Genomic DNA, 25,548 nt, shown 5'->3' on the forward strand with positions numbered 1-25,548 from the left:
AACCAGACAGGGCAGTCCCCAATTCAGGGACTGCCGGCCATGTTGTGGGACAGAACAGCAGTTTGTCGATCAATCCCAGGGATTTTCAAAGCAGTGGGTACAATTATGCATACTTCCCAGTAAATTCTTTGGAAATAGCACAATGCTTTAAAACCAGAGTTTAAAACTCCTGTGATATCCAAAGGTAGCACTTCCTAAACAATATCACCAGAAAAGGAACCCAGAGGAGAACCATTCTCAAATCTGATCCTGGACTGAAAAACTTAGTTTGAGGGACTGAGCTCAAGAGCTGGGTTTAACCAAGTTGGGATTTTGTTATTATTGTGGCAAAGGGTCCCGCCTTGCAGTCCAGATCCTGAAAGGCCTGGGGCCAGGTAATTTGGGGAGTCTGTCCTGCATCGTGTAGGATGTTCAGCGGCATCCCTAGCCTCCACCCACTAGATGCCCTCAGCAACCCCTCAGTTGGGACATCTAAAAATGTCTCCAGACCTTACCAAATGGGACAGCATCACAGCCATTTGAGAATCACTGGTACAGAGCAAATACACAAACATATAAAATGGAGATTCAGGCGTGGTGGTGCAGGCTTGTAGTCCCAACTCCAGTATGAGTGACAGCCAGACCCTGTCTCAAAGGGGGAGCTTCCACTAAGCAGGATGGGACACGCCCCGCCATTCTCTGCAGTGTCCATGAAAATAGGAGGTAGCGTTCTCCCCAACAGCCGAGGCCACCTCACTCCTAACTGCTCCAATGGAGTGGGCAGTGTCACCTCAGCAAGGTGCTTACAGCTCCATATTAAATGAGTGCCCAGGCCAGTAGGTCTCCACTGTACAGAACGCCTGGGTGCTGGGCGTTCCCTTGTTCTCCTGCTGAAGTGGCAGATTGCCAACAAGGCGACCTGACTTCACCCCGTGTTTCCGTAAGCGATGCCCACCGAAGCGTCATGAGTCCGTCCAAACAAAAAAAAAGTTGACTGACTGATGTTCCCGTGTTGCAGGTGGATGGAAGTGATCCGCAGTGCCACCAGCTCTGCCTCGCGGGCCCACGTGTTGAGTCACAAAGAGTCTCTCGTGTATTGATGGCCGGACACACTCGTTTCCGCAGTGGCTGCTCTCCTGGAAGACGTTTTCTTTCTTCTGTATTAATGAAGCCTGGTAAAATTAACACCTGTCTGAAAATCAAAAACATGGCTTCCCAGCAGCTCTCCTGTCTCCACAGCCGCGTTTTTCAACCCTGTCCTCCCAGCATCTGAATGAACAGCGCTCCCACCTCCAGTCCTGGCATCCGCTGGGGGCGCTGTTCTTTAGCTAGTGCCAGTATTAAAACATTGTCATTACGAGAGTGCCAAATGACATCTTCCCTCCACCCTGCCCCTGAAACACACACACACATCCGTTCAACACAAGACAGGGCAAGTGTTTTTTGTTTTTTTTTTCCCCTAAAAAAAGAAACTTTTGTTATTTTCACCTATTGGCTGCTGCATTTTACAAAGTGGATTTCCTGGTGTTTGCAATACACTCGGTGCAGCCTTAAGCAAATGAGATCATTTTCAGATTTCGTTTTTTCAGTCTTTCTACTTTTGTAATAATAGGAAGTTAGTAGGACTCACTTCTCTGATTACTAAGCAATTTGCAGCACACCGCGTTCCACTGCGGGGTTTCACGCTCACCTGAAAACACCCGTTCCCGACCGACTTCTTGGTGCAAGTTGACCAAATCGTTTTAAGTGGTAACTCTTTCCAAACCGTAGCAGGGTTGTTTTCTGTTAAGAGAAGCCAAGATCCAGTGCAATACCTGGACTGTCACCGTCCTGTGAGTGGTGTACACAATGGGAAGATAAGCCGTGGTGTTTTGCTGTCTGTGTCACAAGCATGAAAACCTGTATGTCATTGATCAGGGCCATTTGTGGTATGTTCCGTGATGAGCGTTTAGTGAGCGTGCTGGCTGCAGAGCACTATGAAATCATGGTACGTAGTCCCCGGCACCTGTCGTTATTCCTATATCCTCCTGCAACTGTGGTTTGAAACTGCGCATTCTCTAGTAGTATATATCGTGCCTGTCTTCAAAAACATTTACCTTTTTATACTCATTCCCCCCAGGCATGGGGTAGTGTCAGTCAGACTGCACAGGGAACGTGGTTTCCAACGGTTCAGGCCCCCACTCGGGAAACATCTGTCTGTTCTCGACGGTGATGGGGTGGCTGCCATTCCCTTGGTTTTCCTAAGCCCTTTCTAACAAGAGTCTCAAGCTGAGGCGACGGCCGATTCAACCCAGTTCCTTCCAGTGCCCCGTACCATGGCACCTGCCCACCTGAGAACCAGAAGCACGCCCTCTCTGTGGAGCTTGGACTTGTGTACCTGGAAACGGCAACTTGCAAACAGACAAAGAGCCTGACGTGTGTTAATCATTTGCCTTACAAGATGTACCAGACGGTTTCCAGTACTAACAAAGGGAATAAAAATACCTCACGCCACAATCCAACATATTGACGTTTTAAGGCAAAACAACCAACTTTGTAGTCTTCATTTTCTGTGTGGTGTGTGGGGTGGGGGGGAAGGGGACACTCCAGCAAGGGTTTCTAAAGCCCCCATGTTATCGGGCTCCCTCCAGAAGTCACTCATTCCTGGAGACTTGGGGACAAGGCAGTCTCCTCAGCTAGTTCTGAATGATTCCAAACTACTTTGCTGGACACTGGTGGTTCTGACCTGTGACCAGCACCTCTGCTTCCTGTGTGCCCTCAGGAAAATACTAGTGTGGGTAACAGTCCACGCCCAAGCTGCCAGGGACAGATGGAGTTTGAGACACGCTACACACAAGACACACAATGACGCAGATACTCGTTTTCTTGAGCTTTATTGGCCCCTGCATGATACAGTCCCTGTGCTTAAGAACATGCCCTATTAGGTCACTCTGCCTTTGCTGACATATTTTAGAGCAGAAATACAGAAGCTGTTTTTAAAGAAGGAAATGTAAAAAAATGCTTATAAATTGACCGTGTTTTGCCAAAGGAAAGATACAAAATGCTACCTACAGAACCAAACCAGCCACTTCACAGGAGCACTCAGGAATAAAATTTTTGGATAAGGAAGGCAGATACACTTCCAAGAAAATCAGAACCCAGCAGGTGGTGGCCAGGACATCCCACACGACACTGGTGTCCACCTCGCTGGCAGCAGCCACCCAGCCCACAGCCCTCGTCTCCCAGAGGCAGAGGCTGAGCACCTCCCCAGGCTGCAGGCTCCGGGTAGTTGAGCCAGGAGCAGCTCAGGGCTGGCACTGAGAGGCTATTGGTGACAGCAAACCCATCTCAAAGGCTGGGCCCGCGGGTCTGGCTACAGACCAGCGGCAGTTGATGCTGAGGCAGGTTCCAGTTGTAGCCCTGGTGCCTGGGCTCTCTGTTAATGCAGGCCTGGAAGTGGCTACACAAAGGCCAGCTTCCTTGGCTAAGATGCCCTTAAAAACTCTGGAGCTGATATTGTGTGTCAACAGAAAGTAACAGCCCAGGAGACAGTGTACAGTGGCGAGCTTTCTAACTCCATCAAACCCCATCTGCCCCGACAGGAAATGCTGCCAATCAACTCGATGCTGCCAAAGATTGACTTGTTGCTGCCACGGGGGAAGGAGCTGAGTAGGATTAGTCTGGCGACTGCAGAGACTTCCCGTTCATACCAATATTCTTCATCAGAACCCAGTCCCTCGAGCAGCACAACCACTGTTACTAGCATGAGACTGGCTTCAGTGTTAAAAACTGATGTCACTGTCCATTTGTAAATCTGAAGAACTCTGTGAATCAGAGAAGCTGCTGTCTGCCCTGGCTCACTTAAAAATCAGGTAACGGCACGCCCTGGGGAACACAGACTCATCTGTGTGATTCTCTCACAAAGACAAAACTAACCTTTGGCTTATGCCGCCTGCTTCACGTAAGGAAACAGTTCCCCACACAGAATATTCCCTGGAAATACAAAATGAAATCTTCCCCAATTTTATTATTCCAGATAACATTCTTGTGCAGAGTAATGAGTACAATAAGAATTAGCAACTCAGTTCTATTTCCCCTAACCAAAATATATCCTTTATAGAAATTAAAGAGTTCAACCCAAATCCACTTCTAATAAAATACCTCAATTTTAGAGCTTAAAAACCAGACTGCACTAGCAAACTGACACAATAACCCACTCAAGCATCTGTAGCTCAGGGCTCTGTCCCCCCTGTAGCTTAGAGGCCACTAGGCCAGCAGATAGCTGAGCTACATCCCCAAGCTCACCCACTAACTTCCTTGCTTCCAAAAATCCTCACTCCACAAGAACTGGCACACCCACGGGAGATGTCAATCATCAGCTTCAACACACATAAAAGAATGCTTCATGTACCAGTCAACAACTGCTGCAAGAACTCTCCCATTCCAGAAACCCAGAGATTTTCCCCCTTGCCAAGCAAGGCCCCACAGCAAACCAAGAAAAACAGACACACTGGCTGCCTGGCTAGCAGGCACAGGCCCCTTTCAGAGAAGCAAAATAACCCTTAAGGTCCCCAGCAACCGCTACAGCAATCGCACAGATCAGCAACCTCCAACCGCATCATCTCAGTGAGCAAGCGTGCAAGCTGTCCAGGGCGCTGACCGGGGGACTTCTCCCAGGAGTCTTCCAAAGTGTCTCATCACACACGCACAGCCACAAGTACACACGCACAGCCACACGTACACCGCAGGTGCCCTGTCCTCTGAAGAGTCACATTTCAAGGAGTATGCAAAATAAGCGTGTTATAAAATTTATTCGTGTAAGCATTCAGACATTTTTAGGTGGGAAAGATGATATGCAGAATCCACTACAAGGTGCAACAGAAAATCGTATTGGAAAGGACGGTACATCTGGCGCAGACCAGCAGTGGCACGATTCCAAACAAATGTCAGACGAGAGCGCTTCATGGGGAGAAACTGAAAATAATAATTTAAAGCTTCATGAGGCAAGATATGTTCCAATTTAAAACACTAAGAAATAGTACCATCGATGAAAAAGGAAATCAACCTCTAAGTGTACCAAAAGGGGCGTAGGGCAAACAAGAGGAAAATTTGCATTTGTTGAGGTACAAATAGGAGTGTTCTGTAAGAGAGGGGCATTAATTATTATTAATGACAAACCCTGCAAATACAAAATAAAACCCAAATCACTGGTCACAGAATTCAAAATGTACATGTAATAAAGGCAAGGCAATAGACTCAAGTTATGGCCTGTCGAATATTTACTCCACTGACGTTATCTACAGAAGCACTTGGCCAGTTTGTACACAGTGATTCCTTATGCACGCCGAAAGGGTTTCCGTAAAAATGACACTATATACAAATCTGTACAGCCATCCACCAGAGCGATTCTCCAGCTCCCAGAGGGAGCTATCAACTTAAAGCAGGATTCCTGAGGTTTCATGTCTTTAGTTGCCTTATCATAATCCCAAATATACATTTCAGGGTTTTTGTGTTTAAAGACACTTTCCTTGAATATGTGCACTATGGTTAAAATTAAAAACCAAAGTAATAAAATAAAATAAAATGATCGCTGGAAGGAGCTGACCCTCCCCACCCATCTGAGAGACTTCATCTGGCTGTGGCACAGCGAAGACTGTGTGTGTCCCTGGACGGGCGCCCGGCGTTGGGGTGGCCCCCGGTGGCGCACCTCTTCAGTGGAGTCAGCGAAGGCTCTCGTTGACTTTTTAAAAGAAGGAGGATGAAGAAGGAAGAAAGGAAAAACAAAACCCCAAATGCCAAAGGAATTTCAGTGGGATGAAGTTCCTCCACCACTTAGAGAATATCTAGGGAAAAAGAGAGAGAGAGAAGTGAATACATGTCATTTCTCATCCCTGTGTAGAAATTCACATAGTAACCAAAATCTTAAGTTTTCATAGGAAATTCCAAGTCATACAAAAATAACTGGAGCAAATATCAATGGGTAAGCCTAATTTTAAGCGAATGCATATGAAGATTGAGAAGATCATGATTCTCACACAAAAACTCCAGAGTGTGTCACAAAAACCTAGAATGGGTTCAGCCTCTCTGGAGAGATGTGAATAAAACAGGAAATGATATCTTTTTACTTATGATCAATTGTTAAAAAGTGAAAATTAATCCATACACGATGACACAGTAAGATTCCAGGGATGCATATACATTCCCGATGTGAGGGCAGGAAACCCATTTTGGCTATAAAAATAGTGATGTAGTCCAAGAATCTATTCCCTAGAACTGCTTCCGAAATACGGTCCAAAGCAGGAACAACCCGTCTGCACAAAAATGTCTCTTGGGACTTTCGTAATTACACTAATTTGAAACAACTCTGATGCCCAACAGTACAGAATCAGTTAAGTAAATTATACAAACTGAAATAACACAGACTAAAATTGGTAATTATCTGTATCTACGTATATATATATAAGCAATATTAAAAATATGTACAAGTTTAAAAGTACATACAAAATTACAGGTTGGGCATCCCTTATCTGAAATGCTTCTGGCTTTGCATCTGGGAATATCTGCATTATACTTACCAGTGTGCATCCCCAAATCCAAAATCTGACATGGCCCAGAGAGCAGTTCCTTTGAGCCTCACACTGGTGCTCAAAAAGTTTCAGATTGGGGATTTGGGCTATTCAACCTGTGTATGTGCGCTATATAAGTATAGTTTACACGCACAACTTCTGTATCCTAAATAAGTACTATAGAAATTCTAAAAAATCTTATCTGCACTATAAGGTAGATAAGAGAATTCAGTAAGTTTATAACCTGGGATGACAACAGAAGGCAATGCACCCAAAGATGATGATGAGATTTGGGCTACAGTGGTGGGATCATGGGTAATTTTTGTGTCTTCCAAAAATTCTACAAGATTGTCTCTAGAATACAAAAAAGGGTGAGGACAGGGTCCCCTCATGACCACGATTCCCTCAACCATTTTACAGCAGACTCCAAGTCACAGGTCCGGGAGAGATGGCTGAGGACGTATTTGGCGAGGCTAATCTCAAATGTTCCCATCTAGAGCTCCTCTTTTAAGGCATCTGAAATACTTGGCACCCTCCCAGAGAACGAATGGTTACATAAGGTCCTCCCAAAAGCACGTGTTAGCCACGGAGCCTAAGACTCAATTATAAAGAAGTACAAATGACTAAATCACAGGATGAGTTGATGTCACACAAAAGAATCCAAACATTAATTCCAGCTGAGACAGAAATAAGTACCATAGAAATTCTAAAAAATGGATCCATACATGATGACATAGTAAGCTCTGAAAATGCTTCAGACGAGAGGCAGCTCTCATTTTTCCTACAGTCATCCGCTGAAATAACGTGTTCGGAGCAAAACTGGCAGGAAGTCTAAGCCATGGCCCCGTGGTTTTGGCAGCCAGCAGAGGTGAACGCTCAGTGGGAGCTTCAGGAGCAGGGAAGGGAGAAGTGGGGGCCACAGCCAAGCCTGCAGGGAGACGATAAGCACCCCAATAGGCAGGTCGTCTGAGGACAGAGGAGGAAAGAAGGGCGCTCATCACAGACAATGGCAAGAGAGCGCCGACTCGGCCTCCCCTGTGTGTCACTGCAAAGTAAAGTTTTAAACACAACACAGACATCAGGTAGCTACAGACCCGCATGAGGGTAAAGAGGGTCATCCCCAGCCACGATGCCCAGTGAGCACGTGCAATGTGCTGCCTGTGAATGGAGATGTGCTGAGTGTAAAGGACACATCAATTCCAAAGACGGTCCCCCCCAAAAATGTAAAATATCTTATTGATGATTGTTGGTATTAATGTTGAAATAATACTTTGGATCTGGCAGGTTAAAAATGTATTGTTAAAAGTAATTTCACTTCATTTTGCTTTTTAAAAATATGGCTATGAGAAAATGTAAAATTCTCTTTTTGTTGGGTTTTTAGAGTCAGGGTCTCACTCTGTTGCCCAGCCTGGAGTGCAGAAGTGATCATAGCCATAGCCTCGAACTCCTCGGCTTGAGAAATTCTACAGCCTCAGCCTCCCAAGTAGCTAGGACCACAGGTACAAGTCACCATGCCTGGCTAAATTTTTTTTTTTTTTTTTTTTTTTGGTAGAGACAGGGTCTTGTTATTTTGCCCAGGCTGGTCTCAAACACTTGGCCTCAAGCGATCCTCCTGCCTGGGCCTCCCAAAGCATTGGGATTACAGGCGTGAGCCACCACATCCAGCAGAAAACGTGAAATTCTGCATGTGGCCCCCATTGTACTTCTGCTGGCCAGCACCAGTACAGATCAACTTGCCTTAACAACTGAAAGAAGAGGAACAGGGAGACAGGGGTCTGGAAATGGGAAACATGGATCAGTTCAACACATACAAGCCAGATGCTCTGCCCTGGAGCTCCTGGGGAAATCAAGTCATGTATATAAACAAACAGTTGATAACAATTTCAGGCAATTCTGAACAATGTGGAAAGTATTGGTTCTAAAAGTAATACTACAAAAGCAGAAAACAAAACGCCGAACAAGACAGTAACAATCCTGCGAGTTTCTGGTTTTGTTCAATTTGCTTTATTATAAGGCTCTTTCTAATGAGAAATAATGTCACTAGCATGAGGTATGTGATACTAAGTTTGAGAAATCAAAAAATTGGTGTTCAGGCGAAAGAGGGATGACTTTTTCATTCTATTTTCCTGTATTCCTATACTCTTTTGGGTATCAAAGGAGGGAGGGATCATCCTTCAATTGCCTCAAAATTAAAGGCAGCCAATAAATCATTTTTATTTTCTAGCAACTTAAAAAGTTGAAATGGCATACTAAGGAACCCGAGTTCAGAAGCATAAACCGGAATTATCAGAGCTGTGGTTTTCTCCTGCCATCCCCACTTAGAGGGGCTCTTCACAGGACAGTAGGCAGCCCCTTCAATCACTCCCAGATAGCAAAAGGGACCTCACACGCGCACAACTTCTTTATGTACTGTCAGGTGGGACACATCTCAGGGAAGACCTGGAAATCCCCGTCATCATCACAGAGGCTCAGCCAGCTTTGGTAGGGGCATCAGCCTGGACACCTGAAGATGAATGTCAAGGCAGCAGCACGCCTGGTCCTCTAGCTGGGGGGAGGACAGCCCAGTGACAAATCACCCTTGGGTCACACAGAGCAGCTGCTCAGCACACGTCCACTGCCTCCAAACACCTGCGCCTGTGCCCATGGCAGTCAGGAGGGGCTTGGTTTCCATGGTTACTCCTACAACAAGCTGGGAGGGGGCAGGGAGGCCGAAGCCGTCACCCCACTGAGCCCTCACCCACAGTGTGTGTAACAGGTGGGGCCACTGGGCAGGGACAAAAGCTCCCTACAGGCTGGCATAGATGAGCCCGTACCAAGGAGGCTTCCAGACAAGACACACACAGCTAAGACAGCGAACACACCTGCGCCTGCTCCCGCCGAGGTGACCACACCAAAGCTGCTGGCATTTCTCATATTGACTTTAAAGCCGAAAACCAGAGAGACAGTTACACACATCTGGCTAAGAACGATCATTCTCTGGCCAATAATTAAGCTGCATAATTAAGAGGAAACAGATATTTCACCACCACCCTGTATTTGTGTGGCAAGAGCTACAAACGCACAAAGTCCTGCGGGCTTTTCCAGCAGTTTCCAGATTCAGATCCTTCACTCACATTGATTTCTAGAATTCAACAAAGTCTCCTCTAATTCAACTCTGTGTACCCTGAGGCCTGCAAGACAACAGGAACAGACAGGCCAAGAGCGAAGTACCAAACTCACCAACCGAGTCCCAGGCCAAGTGCAGGCCTCTCCTTCCCCAGCCCAGGGGGGCCCCAGGCAGTTACCTCTGGAGCCGCTGCACGAGCTGGGCCACCATGGTGTCGGAAATGCCGGGGCACGCCTCCTCCGCTAGGTAGATGGCCCCTCGCAGCTCTTCAATGGACCCCAAGTTCCCGCCGCATGCCTGGCTCTTCTCCTTCAACTGAAAACATGAATAGGAAGAACAGTGTGAGGTGCACCAGCTGTAGAACCGGGAAGCATGCTTTTCAAGGAGCAACACAGCGCGAGGACCACGACACCACCCCAGCCCCGGGGTGTCCGGGAAAGGCTCTGACTTGGGATCCAGGCCACTTCAGATCCCTGGTTTTTTTTGTGTTTTTTTTTTTGAGATGGGGTCTGGCTTTGTTGCCCACACTGGAGTACAGTGGCACGATCTTAACTCACAGCAACCTCCGCCTCCTGGGTTCAAGCAATTCTCCTGCCTCAGCCTCCCGAGTAGCTGGGATTACAGGCCCCTGCCACCACGTCCAGCTAATTTTTGTATTTTTAATAAGACAGGGTTTCACCATGTTGGCCAGGCTAGTCTCGAACTCCTGACCTCAAGTGATTCGCCTGCCTTGGCCTCAAAGTGTTGGGATTACAGGCGTGAGCCACTGCGCCCGGCCCAGATTCCTTTTGAAGAAAGGTGATTCAAATGCTCTGAGAGCAGTTATGTATAGACAGGGCAATCATCAGACCATAATCATGACTGTTCTAGGCCAGAACAGAGACGACTAGCTCTCTGTGTGCCTCTCCCAAGTCTCACCATGATGGACTGTCCTCTCTGTGCTCTTTTCCCATTTCAACCATAACCTTGTACCAGAAAAGCAATTTCAAAGCCTATCGTAAGTTAATCTAATCTCAATATGAAACTGGCACGTGGGCCGTCAAAGCTTACTTCCTCATGTTAATGGGTTGGTTCTTAAACTCCAGCAAACTGCCTTTGTGATCCAGAGTAGTGTCAAAACATTCCACTTCACGTAAGTGGCAGCCTTAAATTCTGGGAATCTCCAGTGTCCTTCCTCTACTCCCAAGAGAAATCACAACAGTGCCTTCAGGCACTTCCCTAAGTTAAAGGTCAACTCTAAGTCTCTCTCTGGAAGGCCCAGAAACGTGAACTGTGAAAGTAAGAGCTGTTCAATCAAGATACAGCATGGCTCAGAACTCGACAGAAGAGGCTCTTCGTGGTGGCTCCAGAGACGATGGACACCACCTCCTTTTCAGGGAAGTAAGAAACATCTCAGGCGACATTCAGCTTGGTTTGCAGGTTGTTGAACACATTTCCAAACCCAGCCCTGCCCTGAGAGCCACAGCTTCTCTCTCCGCTGCTGAAGGGGCAGGCAGGAACAGGAAAGTCTGACCTCAGAGGGCCAATGGGTGCGGAGAGCATTTGTTCCTGAAGCTCTTGCTGTCCCAGAGGGCCCACCCCGCCGGCCCCGAGATGGCCACTTGTGTTTGTCTAGGACTCCCCCACATTATTTCAAGTACTGAGAGGATCATGTACCATCCAGCACTCTCCCTCCTGCCCGTGTCCCGCCTCTAAGTCTCAAAGAAGGAGCAAAGGCAGCAGGAGGTCTGCCCTGGGAGAGGGCCAGTCCCCTCGCTGTGTGGAACATACTGGACCCACCACTGACTTCACGGAGCAACCTGACCTATGCTCCCTGAAGGAAAGCAGGGACGCCAACGCCCGTCTCCTCAATGGCCTCATCTGTAAACATGGGGCTATAATCCTTCTATTGAGCTTCTGCAAGTATTGTATGAAATAATGCACATTAAAGACTCTGAACTCTAGGGTAGCAAATAGCATTCATAAAAATACATTGGGAAAGATGCGAGTTTAGCATTTGGTGAGCTGGAAAATCCAGGATACGATTGCATTTAGGATATGTCCTGAATACTTACGTCAAAGTTTCTTCATGGGCCCAGTGAAAAAATAAACAGCCTCAGGTAAATGAAAAAGTCCATGCACTTTCCCTAACTGCCTGACTGACCCGATTCCAGAGGCCAATGGCAGAGCCGCAGGAGCACAGCCTGGAAATCCCACAGGGCCAACTCCCATGAGACAAAATGAAAAGCAGGCTGGCACTCAACCTGGACATCCTAGGTAGGAAGAACACAGGTGCCCAGAACCATGAGCCAGGGCTGAAGCCAGATATCCAGCAGGGCCTCCGCGTGCCCTGTGCCTTCCCTGACACCAGCGGGCTCGGCTGTTTCCCACTTGAAGCTGCAGGTGAGGCCTCGGGCCCCGGCCACAGCCCTGCTCACACTGGGCCCTGAAACTTGCCAGGTCAGAGGCCCTCAGACAAACCCTCCAGGGCAGGGCAACAGGTGCAGGCTCACTGGAGGGCTGGGAAGAGGCACTGGCAGGCTGGGCACAGCCCACGGCCAGGGATTCCCCACTGCATGACGCAGGCACAGGAGAGGGGAATGACGCTTCCTCCCCCGAAGGCCTCCCCCTTCAAGGACCAGGGCCCCCAAATACAGCCGCAGTGGAAAGCTGCCCAAAGAGGGCGATCCCCATGCACACAGATGTGTGTGTGGCCCACAGTGAATACCTCAAAGGCAACCTCAGCCAGGAAGGGGCACAACAAGAAAAGGGGGGACTTCCAACTTATTTTCAAATCCGCTACTAACCAGATGCAGAACAACCTTCATTCTTATAAAGCCTACTTTTGAAAATCTCTCAAAACACGGCCGGGAGCACTTTCCCCTGGGAGGCAGAGGCTGAGCAGAGGGTGGGCACGGCACGGGGGGGCCCAGCCGGGAGCGCAGCACTGCTGAGCAGAGGAGGGACTTTGGTGAAACATGTGGCTCAGGGGAGACCGGAGGACTCCAGGGCATCCAACGTCTTCCTTAGAAGAAAGAACCTACTTTTCACATGGCCAGAAATTGGTCTGAGGCAAAGGAAGCAGGCTGCACCCAATGAGATTTGCTAAAAAGCAGTGCAACGGGTGACACAGGGTCTCAGGCTGGGTCACTGTCATCCAGTCTGCACACTCCAGGCTGTGGCAGAGTGGCCATCGTCCAGGACAGTGGGAGGTGCAAGGTGGTGCCTGACGCTGACAGCCTTTGGGGAGGCACCATGCAGGCTTTCTGAGCCTTTGCCAGTTTGTCTTAATGTCCCCAACTCTTACTGGCAACATCACCACTGAAGTGTGTCCAGCTTCTCCCTCCCTCTTCCCTTCCACTCCGAAAAGGTCAGCCAGGTACCTACCTCTGCAAAGAGAGGAGAAATAATTGTAGATAAACACTGAGAGAAAGGCCTCTTTGGGATGTCTTTCATCTTGGGGGAGAGGAAAAAAAGGTCATCAGAAACAGTTGACGTTCACATCGGCAATAATGCAACGAACCTCTCACCCCTACACTTCACGCTGAGGAAACGCCCTCTGCGCTCCATGACAGCTGAAGACTATCGGCTGCCTCTCGCTAGACTTCAAAGTCTCATCTGCAGTGACATGCACAACCCACGCGCCAGGGACACCGGCATCTGGATTCCATGTGGAAGGGGACTTTGCGTGGGCGCAGGTGGTGAACTGCCTCGTCTCGCTATCTATGCAGAAGTGCTTTACTGGTTGGACGTGATGGCTCACGCCTGTCATTCCAACACTTTGGGAAGCCGAGGCAGGAGGATCACTTGAGCCCAAGAGTTTGAGACCAGCGTGGGCAACATAGTGAGACCCTGTTTCTAAAAAAAAAAAGACAAAAATAAAAATAAAAAGTTTTAAATAAACTGGGCATGGTGTCACATGCCTGCAATCCCAGTTACTCAGGAGGTTGAGGTGGGAGGATCGCTTGAGCCCAGGAGTTTGAGGCTGCAGTGGGTTCTGATGGCACCACTGCACTCCAGCCTGGGTGACAGAGACCCCGTTTCAAAAAAAAAAGAGAGAGAGAGAGAGAGAAAAGCACTTTACTAATGAAACCCTGAAAATAGAAATCAGGTCAAGATTGGCCATTCCAAGTGCTGTCTACGACAGAGGCCGAGTTTCTACTTTTGCAGCCTCTATTTGGACATTCAACACCTGTTCACTTATCAAAGCAGGACTTGTAGGATCAACAGGGCACAGCTACTGGCCCACCCTGCCTGAGAGAAACTACACCACTATGTTTTACACAAGACCCTAAATATATGGCCTTTCATAAATTTAACAGGCATAAAACCAATTAATCAAAATTGTTTTACATAAATATCAAAAGCAATGCATTTATTTATAAGGTCCTTAAAACTCAATCACAAAATTATGATATGTATATAAGTAACCCCAACATGCACAACAGTCCCCCAAAGAGAGCTATGAAGTCATTTCACGGGTCACCCCCAAACCCCATGACATTGCCACATGTCAGGACATCCTAACTTGACTGCAGGGCTGCAGAGAGCAGAATGGAGTGGCACAGAACAGACCAGAGGCCAGACTCCCCGGTGTGAACACCTGGATCACCAGACAGAACTAAAGCTCTCAATCCGTCCATCCCCTAGCAACCAAATTCTATGAGAGCTGCCACCCGCACCCACAGCAAGCTTCACACACCATGTGCCTCCAGAACACCGCAGACTGAGGTCAGTGTGGCCATTCTGGAGGGAGCAGACGTACCTTATTTCTGTCCAAGTCCGATGGCTGAAGAGCTCCATTCTCCAGATTCTTGGGATCTTTTTCCCGGATTGTGAAGATCCAGTCCCCAGAATCGCTGCCCCCTGAGGCCTGGCCATCTGTTTCCCTTAACATAGACACGCAGGGAGATCCCATCAGCGCTCACACGTCTGCTCTGGGGGCGCTGGGACGTTCGGGGGAGGCCGCCTGGGGACCTCCGAACCCACGCCCACCAGCCCCAAGTCCCCACCATAACACCCATGTCCAGTCCCTCGGGGATTTTCCAAAGACGCCCCTGTCTCCTCCCTCACAGAGACGAGACCATCGAGAGGTGATTCCCGCACCTCCCTGGTGTGCCAGCGTGTGCGTGCCCACTCTCCTCCTCCTCCTGGAGGACACCTCCCTCACCTCCCTGGGAGCCCATCTCTGGGCCATCAGCTTCTCTCTGCTGGGCTCCTCCTCTCACCAGGAAAGCAGATGTCCCTGTGTTGGGTGTGGTGGCTCATGCCTGTCATTCCAACACTTTGGCCTCACCTCGGCCGTCTCTCAGCCCCGGTTCCAGGATCCACACTCACTGCCTCTATTTGGTACCCTCCACTCGCTACAAAGCCCGCCGGTGTCCCTCCGAGCACTCTCTCCCCCATCATGAGATGTGTGCTGATGACTCCCTGTCCTGCGTGGGCCTCAGAGGCAATGAGCCCTTGGCCCTGCTCATCAACCTGACGCCTGTGGCCCCACTGAGCCTGCACCTCCTCCCGCCCCCTCGGCCACATCTCTCCCCTCTCACTCACAGGCGGAGCCTCACCCTCACGCCGGCTTCCCTAGGGGCCGGCCTCACTCCCCCACATGCCCCGACTGACACCCTTTGTTCTCTTGGCTCCAGTGACCTCCACAGAGCAGTGGCCTCTAAGCCCACTTCACCTGCCCAGCTTTCTCACCTGAACGCCACACCTCGGTGCCACTTCACACAGGACGTCTCCTCCTGGACAACTCAGACTCATACATGGTCCACCCCACACTCGGCTTCCTGCACCACACATCACAATGCCTGTGGCCACGCTGCCCAAGCCTGGAACGTGGGCTTCCCTCCTTCACCCAAATCCACCGCCACGTCCTGGCTCTCAAACCTCTCTCCAGTCTCTTTATCTTGTCATCCCTGTTGCTACCCCGGCAATCTCCCAATGGCAGTACCTCAAGAACTTCCGAGGGCAGTGGTCTCAAACTTGGCTTTAAACTGCAATCACCTAGAGACACTGAAAACCCACTTAGGGTGTCACCCCCGGAAATCCTCATTCATCTGGCCTGGCGCATGGACCTGCACTGTGGGCCAAGTTTGACTCCTGCCAAGGCATGCACGAGAACAGACGAGCCCAGGCTTGGACTTCCAGACACAAGCCTGCCCGACCGCCTTCCCCAGCCCTCGCCACACAAATGGCTCCAGCCCCACTTCGCCTCTTCAGCCAAGGGAATTCCTAGATGCCGAACTTGACAGCAGTTCTCAGAAAGTCACCGCTGGTACAGAAGCTTCTACCAGACACAACAGAGAATCACAAACACGTGCATTTTTGGCCTTTCAGACATCCATGGAAAGCAGTTTCACCTGATCATGATTTTAAGAACAGAAAGTGTAATGGAAAACAAAACAGAGCAGAACCGAATGAAACAAAACAGAATCAAACAGCCAGGTCCAGTTCCCTACGCACAGCTCTGCCACAGAGTTCACTCGTAGAAATTCCACCAGCAACATCCAGGGGGCTCAGCTCCCCAACAGGCCCAGGATGTGGCTAACACAGCAACCGCCACCAGCCTGGATTGTCTAAAAAAAACTCAACAGAAAACGAAACCCACACCAAACAAGTGACAAAGACCAGTGGGTCCCTCCCACACACACGCTCGGGTCGCTCAGGGGCCAACTTACGCGTCTGAATCCTCGGAGCTCGAGTCGTCGTGGCTCTGCTCGGCCTTCCATCTCTTGTACCTGTCAATGAGCTCGGTCAGGTAGGAAGTTTTCTTTGCATTGCGTAGTATAAACTTGTGCTTCAGTAACTCCTTAGCAGTGGGTCTCTGGAAAAACACACACAACAACAAAATATGAGATGAAGCTCTTGATCCCACCCCAAAGGACAGACTTCTGCCTCAAAATGTCAACCCGCCACACTGACACCTGATGGCTGCGATTCTACTCCGCACCTCTTCCCACTGTGACTCACCCAAAGACGAGGCGCTCAGGACCTACGCCTGGGCTCCAGGTACCGTGGTGGGCAGGGCAGTGACTTTCTAAGGAGGTCCCTAATAAATGCATTTCCACAGAAACCTCTGCACAGGGCTTCACAGGGATCATTTAAGAGACCTTATCTCCTAGCTTATGAAATACTTTATGGCAAATAGCTGACAGAATGTATGTTCTATGTCGCTTTAACTTTTTTTGAGATGGAGTTTTGCTCGTTGCCCAGGCTGGAGTACAGTGGTGCGATCTCAGCTCACTACAACCTCACCTCCCCAGTTCAAGCGATTCTCCTGCCTCAGTCTCCTGGGTAGCTAGGATTACAGGCCTGCGCCACTATGCCCAATTTTTTAACGTTTGGCCACATCCAACTATATAATAGAAATGTCAATGTGGAATTCTCTCGAAGAAACCGGAAAGGAGCCAGGAGATGCCCTTTCTCCTGTCTGCCGAAAGAGCAGCTGGGCGCTCTGCATCACCAACTTTCCCAGTTGAGAAGGGCTGTTTCCCGGGTCCCTCCCTTCCCTTGTGATTGGGCTGAAGACTTCACCCATGCCCTGGGCTCAGCACCTGGTCAGCTGCCTGCCTTGAGGATGGCGACAGTGACAGGGAATGTGCTTCCCAAGGAAACCAGCACGGCCCAAATTGGAATAGACAGCAGGAACACCCAAATACCGAGTCGAACCGAGTTCCCACTCACTCCAAATTACGAAAGCTTGACTACAAAAGCCAAGCACATTTTCAGATTCAAACTCGTGAGAAACCTGGATCACCCTTGAGTATTCTCCCTCCCCGTCCACCCAAGGGTGAAACCCCAGCTACCCCGGAGGTGCTCGTAGTCTCGCCTCTCAGCCAGCTCCTCGGTAGCTGTGGGGTGGAGCTCTGTGTGCTGGAGCATAAGCCCATACTAGACCATGCTTTGTAAGGGAAGACATGCCTGCACGTATCTCCACCAGTGCTGGTGCATGGTGGCTGCAACAAACATCATCTGGTAATAAAATGCAGAGCATCGCAGCGTGCAGGACAAGCCCCACTACCACAAGATGCTGATGTAGTCATCAAACGCTGGTGTGGTGGTCTCAGCCTGCATCTCCCCAGAGGTGCTTAGAAAATGTTGCATTCCTCATGTAATTCCTTTACCAAAACTGGCATATTAGGCAACCATGGTGCTCTTGTAAAAGTAACCACTCATTTTTACACAAGAGTTAAGAAAAGGGGGGCTCAGCTTGGCCTTCAGCTAACTCTGCTGGAAAACTCAGAAACAAAACAAGGACATATGGTGCTACCTCCAACACCAACACACACACACACACACACACACACACAGACACACAGACACAGACACAACTTTCAAAGAAACGTCCTAATTCAGACAGAAAACGAGGCAAAGCCACACAGTCGTTACTGCTGTACGGCTCTGCCAGCGTCTATTAAACCTAAAAAGAGAAAGTAGGTAGGAAGCGGGAGGGGTAGGGGAAGCAGAGGGTGGCTTGGTTGTATTTCCTAATCTTTTGTTTCCTAACACACGCCACCTGGAAAGTGAAAACATTTACTTTAAAGACATATTTAGCCATTTGTTTCCAGCTAACCTCTGCCATTACTAAAAACAGTGTAACAGTTTACGGCCTGATCCTCTATAACTATTAAACATTTATGATTCCACATTTAATATTAAGGAGAATATTCTTCAGATTCAATGAAGTATGAGATGGTGGAAATCTAAAAGAAGGAAATTTTTAATACTTAAAAGCTAAAATGTATTTGCAAACCAAAGAAGTCAATCATACTTATTTAGGAAAAGAAAGATGAATAATACCAGGAAGACAGCTGAAAAGAGTGATTAAAGCAATCCCAACAGGATGTATCTCAGCCGAGTCAAGCCACACATGAGGAGGTATGTGGTGACCCCTGGGAACTTACAAAGCTCGGCTCCTTATTCAAACAGGCCTCCACAAACTCCTTGAGGGGTTTACTGTAGTTTCCTTCCAACGTCGGTGGGTTGTTCTTTGGAATGAGGAATAAAACTTTCATGGGGTGCAGCTCGGAATGAGGTGGTTCCCCTCTTGCAAGTTCAATAGCTGTTATGCCCAGGGACCAGATGTCTGCCTGCAACAAGAAAAGCATCTTTACAAACACCAAGGGGGAATCAATTCCAATACACAGTATTTAGGGGGAAAATGGTAACACGTCTCAATACTTCCGATGTTTTGAAAAAGGTATTTTTAACTGATATTTTAAAACATAAGCCCTCGCTATAATTTCAAAAGAGACAACAACATTAGAAACTGTAATATGCCAAATGTTTTCTGCCTCTACATGGAGATGGCTTATCAATTCACTCCTACTACGCCTCCTGCTGGATGCGTTCGGCATTCCCCGTGGAGTCCCGGGAGCCAGCAGGCGGGTAAGAGAGGTGAGCAGAGAGGAGTCCGGAGTGGGTGTACGCTCGCGAGTCACCCCCTCCAGCAGTGCTTAGAACTCAGGGCACAGCTGTGAGGTCGAAAGTGGGTACCTTGGTCTCAAGAGACCCGGGTTGAAATGCCAGTTCTACAAAGTCCTGTGACGTTAGATGAAAGAGCTAACCTCTGAGCCTTGTTTCCCTCGTCTGTAGAATGAGGGTGGAAGAGGAGGAGGAGGTGGCCACACAAGGTGCCTCACAAGGGGCCCAGAACTTAAAAGTTTATTATGAAAATCTTCAAACATACAAAGAACTGAGAAATATTAATATAATGCATCCTCATCTACCTATTGCATGAATTTAGTGATTATTAACATTTTGCCATACAGGCTTTGTCCATGTGTTCCCAGAGTATATTTTAAAATCAATCAGTTGTCATGACATTTCCCCCCGAGTACTTCAGTGTGCTAATATATGGACTTTTTTTTTTCTTTTTTTTTTTTTTTTTTTTTTTTTACTACCTATCAGTGTCTGAAATTAGCACGAATTCCTTAATGTCATGTATAATTAAATGTTCTCAGCTGTTCAAAAACGGTTTATCTGAATCAGGATCCAAAGTCCACGGGGTACTTTGTCAGGTCGCTAAGGCTCTTCCAACCTAGAACAGTCCTCTCCCCGGTCTCCCCAGTGGCATCAACTTAAAGAAGAAACAGGTCCCAAATTCTCAATTTGTCTGGTGGTTTCTTCCTGGTGTCATTTACCGTGTCTCTCTAGTACCTGCATTTTCTGCCAAATGTCCTAGAGGAGGCATCTGCAGAAGCCACGTGGCCCCCACCAGGACATCTCAGGTCCAGCTGCCCCACCTCCTTCTGCCCAGCACAGGCCTGTGGCACAACCAAGCAGTTAGGCAAAGGAATGAATTCCTGGAACATGTCATGTCAATGAGAAGAGCCAGGCAGTCTTAAGAGGAACTTGGCAGCTCATGAGACTTCGACAGCGGGTGATACCAATTCCCAAACAGGACAGAAGCCAACAATGAGGCAGGATATAGTCCTATACGGGCTGGCAAAAGACGACTTGGGGACGTAGAGAACACACCTGAGTCTGGCACAGCTTTCCTGCTGTTCTCACTGTGCATGTAATCCATCATTATTCCAAGAACTTCAGTGAGAATCGAACACATCTCTCACACTCACTCTACAGCAAGGAAATGCATAGGCTGAAGCATCGTTGTGGTGGCTGCAGGGCGCTGTAACTATCCAAAGGACACACTTACCATGTTCCTGCAGCCTTAGTGAGTACCAGAAATCCCTACTGGAAGCCCCCGAGCCCAGCGGTCCATGGGAATGATGGCTACAGCATATTCTACTTCCTTATTCTCAGTGAAGATGAAAAGCTGCCAGCAAGTCTTATTCTAAATTCTTTCTACTAAATCTTATGCTGAAGGGGTCAGCCCAGGAGAGCTGATGTTAGAAGTAATACTATTTTCCTTCCCTCTACAACTTGGACTCTTTGCTTTATTTTGCATTGCGTTATCTTAAAAATCAGCAGAAATGCAACTGATCCCAGTCTCTTGCCCCTAGGAGGGGGGAAGCAGGTGCACGGGAGCACAGGGTGGGCGAGCATCCAGAACTGTGGCAGCGGCAGGAGGACAGGAGTGAGCAGACACAAGGAGGGAGGATGGAGGAGGGGAAAGGCAAGAACAGAGGTGGCTATCGTGACTCTCGTGCAGCAGCGGTTCTTCCACACCAACAGGTGGCTCTCAAGTTTGTGTGATTCCACATCTGTCGGCTTCCCCCAGGCCTCTCAGATTTCGTTACAGCTACTGCTATTTTCAAAGCATGCTGTCTCCCGGCCATACAGACCCAGAGACTTCTCATTTTTAAGGGCACATAATTTTGGCGGTACATGTGATACATGTGTGTACATGTGTGTAACAATCAAATCTGGGTAGCTGGGATACCTCTCACCTCAAACACGGATCATTCCTTTGTGTTGGGATATTCTGAATCTTCTCTTCTGGCTAATTTGAAACACAGTAAATTATTAACTACGGTCACTCTATTGTGCTACTGAACATGATCTCTGATGGATGCACCTCTAGACCTCCAAGCATCTCTCCACTAGCTAAATGTACTCGGTGACTGGCAGGCAGGCCCCGGCAGAGGCCGGTCTCTGCTGACTACGTCGGTGATGCGCTTGCCTTGATTTCACTCAGAGGCCCAAGGACTTGCTTTCAGGTTCAGGGGCAGACAATAAGCAGGCAGCAGCCAGCACCGAGGAGCGAACGCCTGCTTCTGCACGCCACTGTGTACCACGGGAAGTTCACTGAGAAAACCCCTGCCAGCCCCATCTGAACACAACCCACATATCACCCTCCCGGCTTCCAAGGAAGGCAGCCAGTACTGCACCATCAAGAACAAACATGCGGGCCGGGCACAGTGGCTCACGCCTGTAATCCCACCACTTTGGGAGCCCAAGGCAGGCAGAGTTCGAGACCAGCCCGGCCAACATGGCGAAACCCCATCTCTACTAAAAATACAAAAACTGGCTGGGCGCCATGGCCCACACCTGTAGTCCCAGCTACTCAGGAGGCTGAGGCAGGAGAATCATTTGAACCTGGGAGGACGAAATTGCAGGGAGCAAGATCGTTAGTCTGGGTGACAGAGCGAGACTCTGTATCAAAAGAAAAAAAACGCGGGGTGGGGGGCATCCTCCCAGGCAGCCATGCCAGGGGCACGAGGGTCACCCAGCTCCTTAGGATCCCCTCTTTGGACCCTCCTAAATCCAGTCGCAACCCAGGGTATATGGTTCCTGGGCTCTCAGCACCCTGTGTCCCCTCCACCCCTCCTAACTTTGGATTAGTCTAAAGCGATCTCTTCTCCCCAGGACTTCTGTAGGGGGCTCCCACATGGTCTTCCTGCCTGCTGGCTCTCCCGCCAGACATCTAACTATGACTAATTTGGAAACCTGGACTGGCACTTGAATCAATGGCAAGCAATTTGGCATACAAATCGAAAGCCACAAAAATATCCAAACTTGTTAAAACCAATTACTTCGACTTTTAGGCATCTATACTACATTTTAAATTTGGAAAATGGTATATGCTGCCCAAAATCTTCAACAGCAGCATTACTTACGTTCACCCTCAGAAGAATGGTTAAGCTGCTCGCGCGCGTTAACTTAATGAAGCGTGACGTGTCCCACAGTGTGCTGACGGAGACGCTCACGTCTAACTGAGTCTGTCTATCCCTGCTTCCAGGAAAAACCACAGCACATGAAGAACTTGTGTCTGAGGGTTTTTTAGGGGGTAGGAGGGGGACTCACTTCGTCACCCAGGCTGGAGCCTTGACCTCCTTGGCTCAAGCCATCCTCCTACCTCAGCCTCCTGGATAGCTGGGACTACAGGGCACACCACCATGCCCAGCTAATTTTTAAATTTCTTGTAGAGGGAGGAGTCGCAGGTGGGGTGGGGGGAGGTCTTGCTTTATGGCCCAGCTTGGTGTTGAACTCCTGGCCTCAAGCTATCCTCCCACCAGGGCCTCCCAAAGTGCTGGGATTACAGGCGTGAGCCACTGTGCCCAGCCCATGTCTGAGTTTTAAAGTAAACGTTATGTGGGGAACAGGCAGTCACCTTCCAAAGCAATTAAAATGAGGTGGAAGGAGAGACCCGTGTGGGGCCATTTGGGAAAGATATGAAATGAGACATTAAGACACTGCTGACAGAGAAAACAAACAGTGGTTTCTAATGTAAGCTCCAGTCAAAAGCTGCAAATGCACATATTAACTGCGAACAAATCTTCTCCTGGGGCGCGCTCCTGAGTGAGCACCCTGAGTTCTCTGGGACTCTCCTCCACATCGGGAGAGGCAGGGCTCTATGCAACAGCATCCTACATCTTCACAATATCGTGTCAAAGAAAGTATGCTGGCTACACGTCTCAAGGTACAATCTAAGCGATATTGTTTAAATTATATAGAGAAAATAATTCTAGAAGAAACCAACTCTACAATCAAGAAGAAAACCACAGATAACCCTGAGTCACAGCTGTAACTAATCAAAACAAAATCTGATTTGATATAAGCTTATTACTTAAGCAGATGCAATCTTTAGGAACACACCCGTAACTGGCATCTACAGGCGTACGTGATATTTATGACCATTAAGAGTAACACGTGGTTGACCAAAGTGGCCCAACATTACTACATGGGAAAATAAAGCCTGCTGTCTCCTGGTTCACATTCTTCCCTGGCCCTCAGGGCTCCTCCTCCCAGCCAGGCCTGTGGGCAATTCCTGATCCGCAGGAAGAAGCAGGGAGGCCATGGGCTCAGCATCCAGTGACAGGAAGGGCTGGTGCGCAGTGCGGTAGACAGGCTGGCTGCCTGGGTTCTTGCAGCGCATCGGCTCATCCCACCCCGCCTTCACTCATCTTCAACAATGCTATTTTTTTCCATCAATGCATCACCAGTTTCCACTTTTCACCATGGTTACACTGCAAACCAAGCGCCAGCCATTCACTGACATACCATCATAACAATCTTACAAGGAAAAAGGGAAATGAGAGTTCTTCAGTCCAAGACCTTTCTCTAGTGTTGAAACCGGAGGCTTCTTTGCAGTGAGCAGAGTTATGTCCCTTGGCACCATCTCCAAAGGATGGGGACTCCTTCAAACAAACCAAACTTCCCCAAATCACCTTAAAACATTAGTAATAAAGGTTCTTACAACATATGGACAATCAGGACTTTGTAATATCATGCTTAGGTTAAGAACTGGGATTGACATAAGATGCTCTTTGTATGCAAACACATTCAGCAACACCTGAGCAGCCCAGACAACAGGGCACAGGTAGTGCCAGAGGTGACAATGCTCAAAAAGGCTCCAAACAGGATCTAAACATATACAAGAAACAGAGGGTTTGTATTCCCTTTAGTTCAGTGAGATGAAGAAGCTAGTGAGGCAGGTGAAGTTCATCACTTCTCCCAACCTACCCTTCCTTTGACAATCAGCTTGTGAACCGAGGTGTGACCTGGGCACGTGCCTTCATAACTACCATACCGAACCCTGTCCCCAATGGCTGGAAGGTCTTTCCTTACGTGCAGTGCAGTCTAGGAGGGAAAATGTCTACGAGTCATGTAAGAGAGAATGGAGGGAAAGCTGGGAAGCAGCTGAGTGAGCTGTGAGACTAGAGCAGCCACCAGTGTACCCCAAAGAGCACTGGCTGCCCAGCAGGCAAGTCGATCACTAGAGGGACACACACGGGGTGGCCTGGAAGAGCACCCTTATCAGGCCCTGCTTGCAACAAGAGCTGCCAGTCCAGAGCCACACCCAGTGGGAAACGAAGGAAATCTCAGCCCTAAGGCCCCAGCGTGAAACCCCACTTCTGATAACTTTTGAGACTCGGACACAGATGTGACCCTCGTTGGCCCTCACCACACGCCTCCCGGGTCAACAAACTTGGAAAGTCAATTCCACATCAACCTAAGAGTCTGTTCATGATTTCCAGTTCAGAGTTATTGGGGAGGATCCAAGCAAGTGAAATAACTTCTGACACAAGTCACAGTAAAGGTAAAAACAGACCAAAAATGTGACACATTTTCTTGTACTATCTCCTTCCCAACCAAGTGTGCACTCCCCAGAAGACGGAGACCGTACTCTAATCCACCCCCAACACTGTAACACCTGCTGGTCAGATCAGAGCCTCCTGATGGGTTTTTTCCTTTTTCTTGAGACGGAGTCTCGCTCTGTCGTTCAGGATGGACTGCAGTGGCGCGATCTCGGCTCACTGCAACCTCCGCCTCCTGGGTTCAAGCGACTGTCCTGCCTCAGCCTCCCGAGTAGCTGAGACTACAGGCATACGCCACCACGCCTGGCTAATTTTAGTATCTTTAGTAGAAACGGGGTTTCACCATGTTAGCCAGGCTGGTCTCAAACTCCCATCCTCAGCTTCCCAAAGTGCTGGGATTACAGGCGCTTGTGAGCCACCATGCCTGGCCAGAGCCTACTGATGTTGAAAGAGCTCGGGGAAGAAGGCGGCCAAGCTGTGATGTCCTGACATTGCCTCCAGCAAACGCCCAGGGAGGCCCTGCCCTTTGAGGAAGGCGGTGGGGACGGCTCAGGCAGACAGGACAGCTCTTGACTAAAGGTTCTCATGTGAGCAGTGATGGTGGAACCAAAAACGGAAGATCTCCACATGGCCCTGTCTCCTTTCTTCATGGCACTGTGCATGATCTGAAACTGCTTATTGGTTGTCTCTTCTACTTCAGGAGAGGAAGGAGCATGCTGTCTTGTTCACAGTTGTATTCACAGTGCAGTTGCTCAGTACGAATTTGTGAATGAATGGCACCAGCTTGATTTTCTTCCTTTGAAGGCACTTAATTTTTTAACATGTTTGTAATACACCTTTTTTCCTCTGGAAAAGATTCTGACATATGTAATAATCTCTATTCATTCATTTTGCTTGATACCAGGCAACCTCTCTTTGACTTATGAGTTCACATAATTCTTAACCTCATATAAGTTTTAAATCTTTAAACATTCTTCTGTTATATTTATTCTGG

At 48.7% G+C, this 25,548-nt stretch overlaps 2 protein-coding genes across 4 annotated transcripts in view; one reads left to right on the forward strand and one right to left on the reverse strand.

The window, feature by feature from the left end:
* The window catches only part of FARP1 (FERM, ARH/RhoGEF and pleckstrin domain protein 1), a 303,375-nt gene extending 300,868 nt beyond the window's left edge, over positions 1-2,507 (forward strand). Inside the window, exon 27 of one of the 2 annotated variants that reach the window (XM_017951379.2) lies at positions 998-2,506. In XM_017951379.2, coding sequence (XP_017806868.1) covers positions 998-1,079 — 82 coding nt within the window. In that variant the 3' untranslated portion in view covers positions 1,080-2,506. Of the gene's footprint in view, positions 1-997 lie in introns of both variants that reach the window. The other variant, XM_003914027.5, reaches the window with a different exon arrangement.
* Positions 2,508-4,750: 2,243 nt separating this feature from the next.
* The window catches only part of STK24 (serine/threonine kinase 24), a 126,231-nt gene continuing 105,433 nt past the window's right edge, over positions 4,751-25,548 (reverse strand). For both annotated transcript variants that reach the window (XM_003914020.4, XM_003914021.5), the window contains exons 6-11: positions 18,516-18,701; positions 16,290-16,435; positions 14,375-14,498; positions 12,997-13,065; positions 9,809-9,945; positions 4,751-5,801 (exon numbers count right to left, since the gene is read on the reverse strand). In XM_003914020.4, coding sequence (XP_003914069.1) covers positions 5,765-5,801; positions 9,809-9,945; positions 12,997-13,065; positions 14,375-14,498; positions 16,290-16,435; positions 18,516-18,701 — 699 coding nt within the window. In that variant the 3' untranslated portion in view covers positions 4,751-5,764. The remainder of the gene's footprint in view (positions 5,802-9,808; positions 9,946-12,996; positions 13,066-14,374; positions 14,499-16,289; positions 16,436-18,515; positions 18,702-25,548) is intronic.

The sequence above is a fragment of the Papio anubis genome, chromosome 15, assembly GCF_008728515.1.
Source record: "Papio anubis isolate 15944 chromosome 15, Panubis1.0, whole genome shotgun sequence".
Classification (NCBI taxonomy): Eukaryota; Metazoa; Chordata; class Mammalia; order Primates; family Cercopithecidae; genus Papio; species Papio anubis.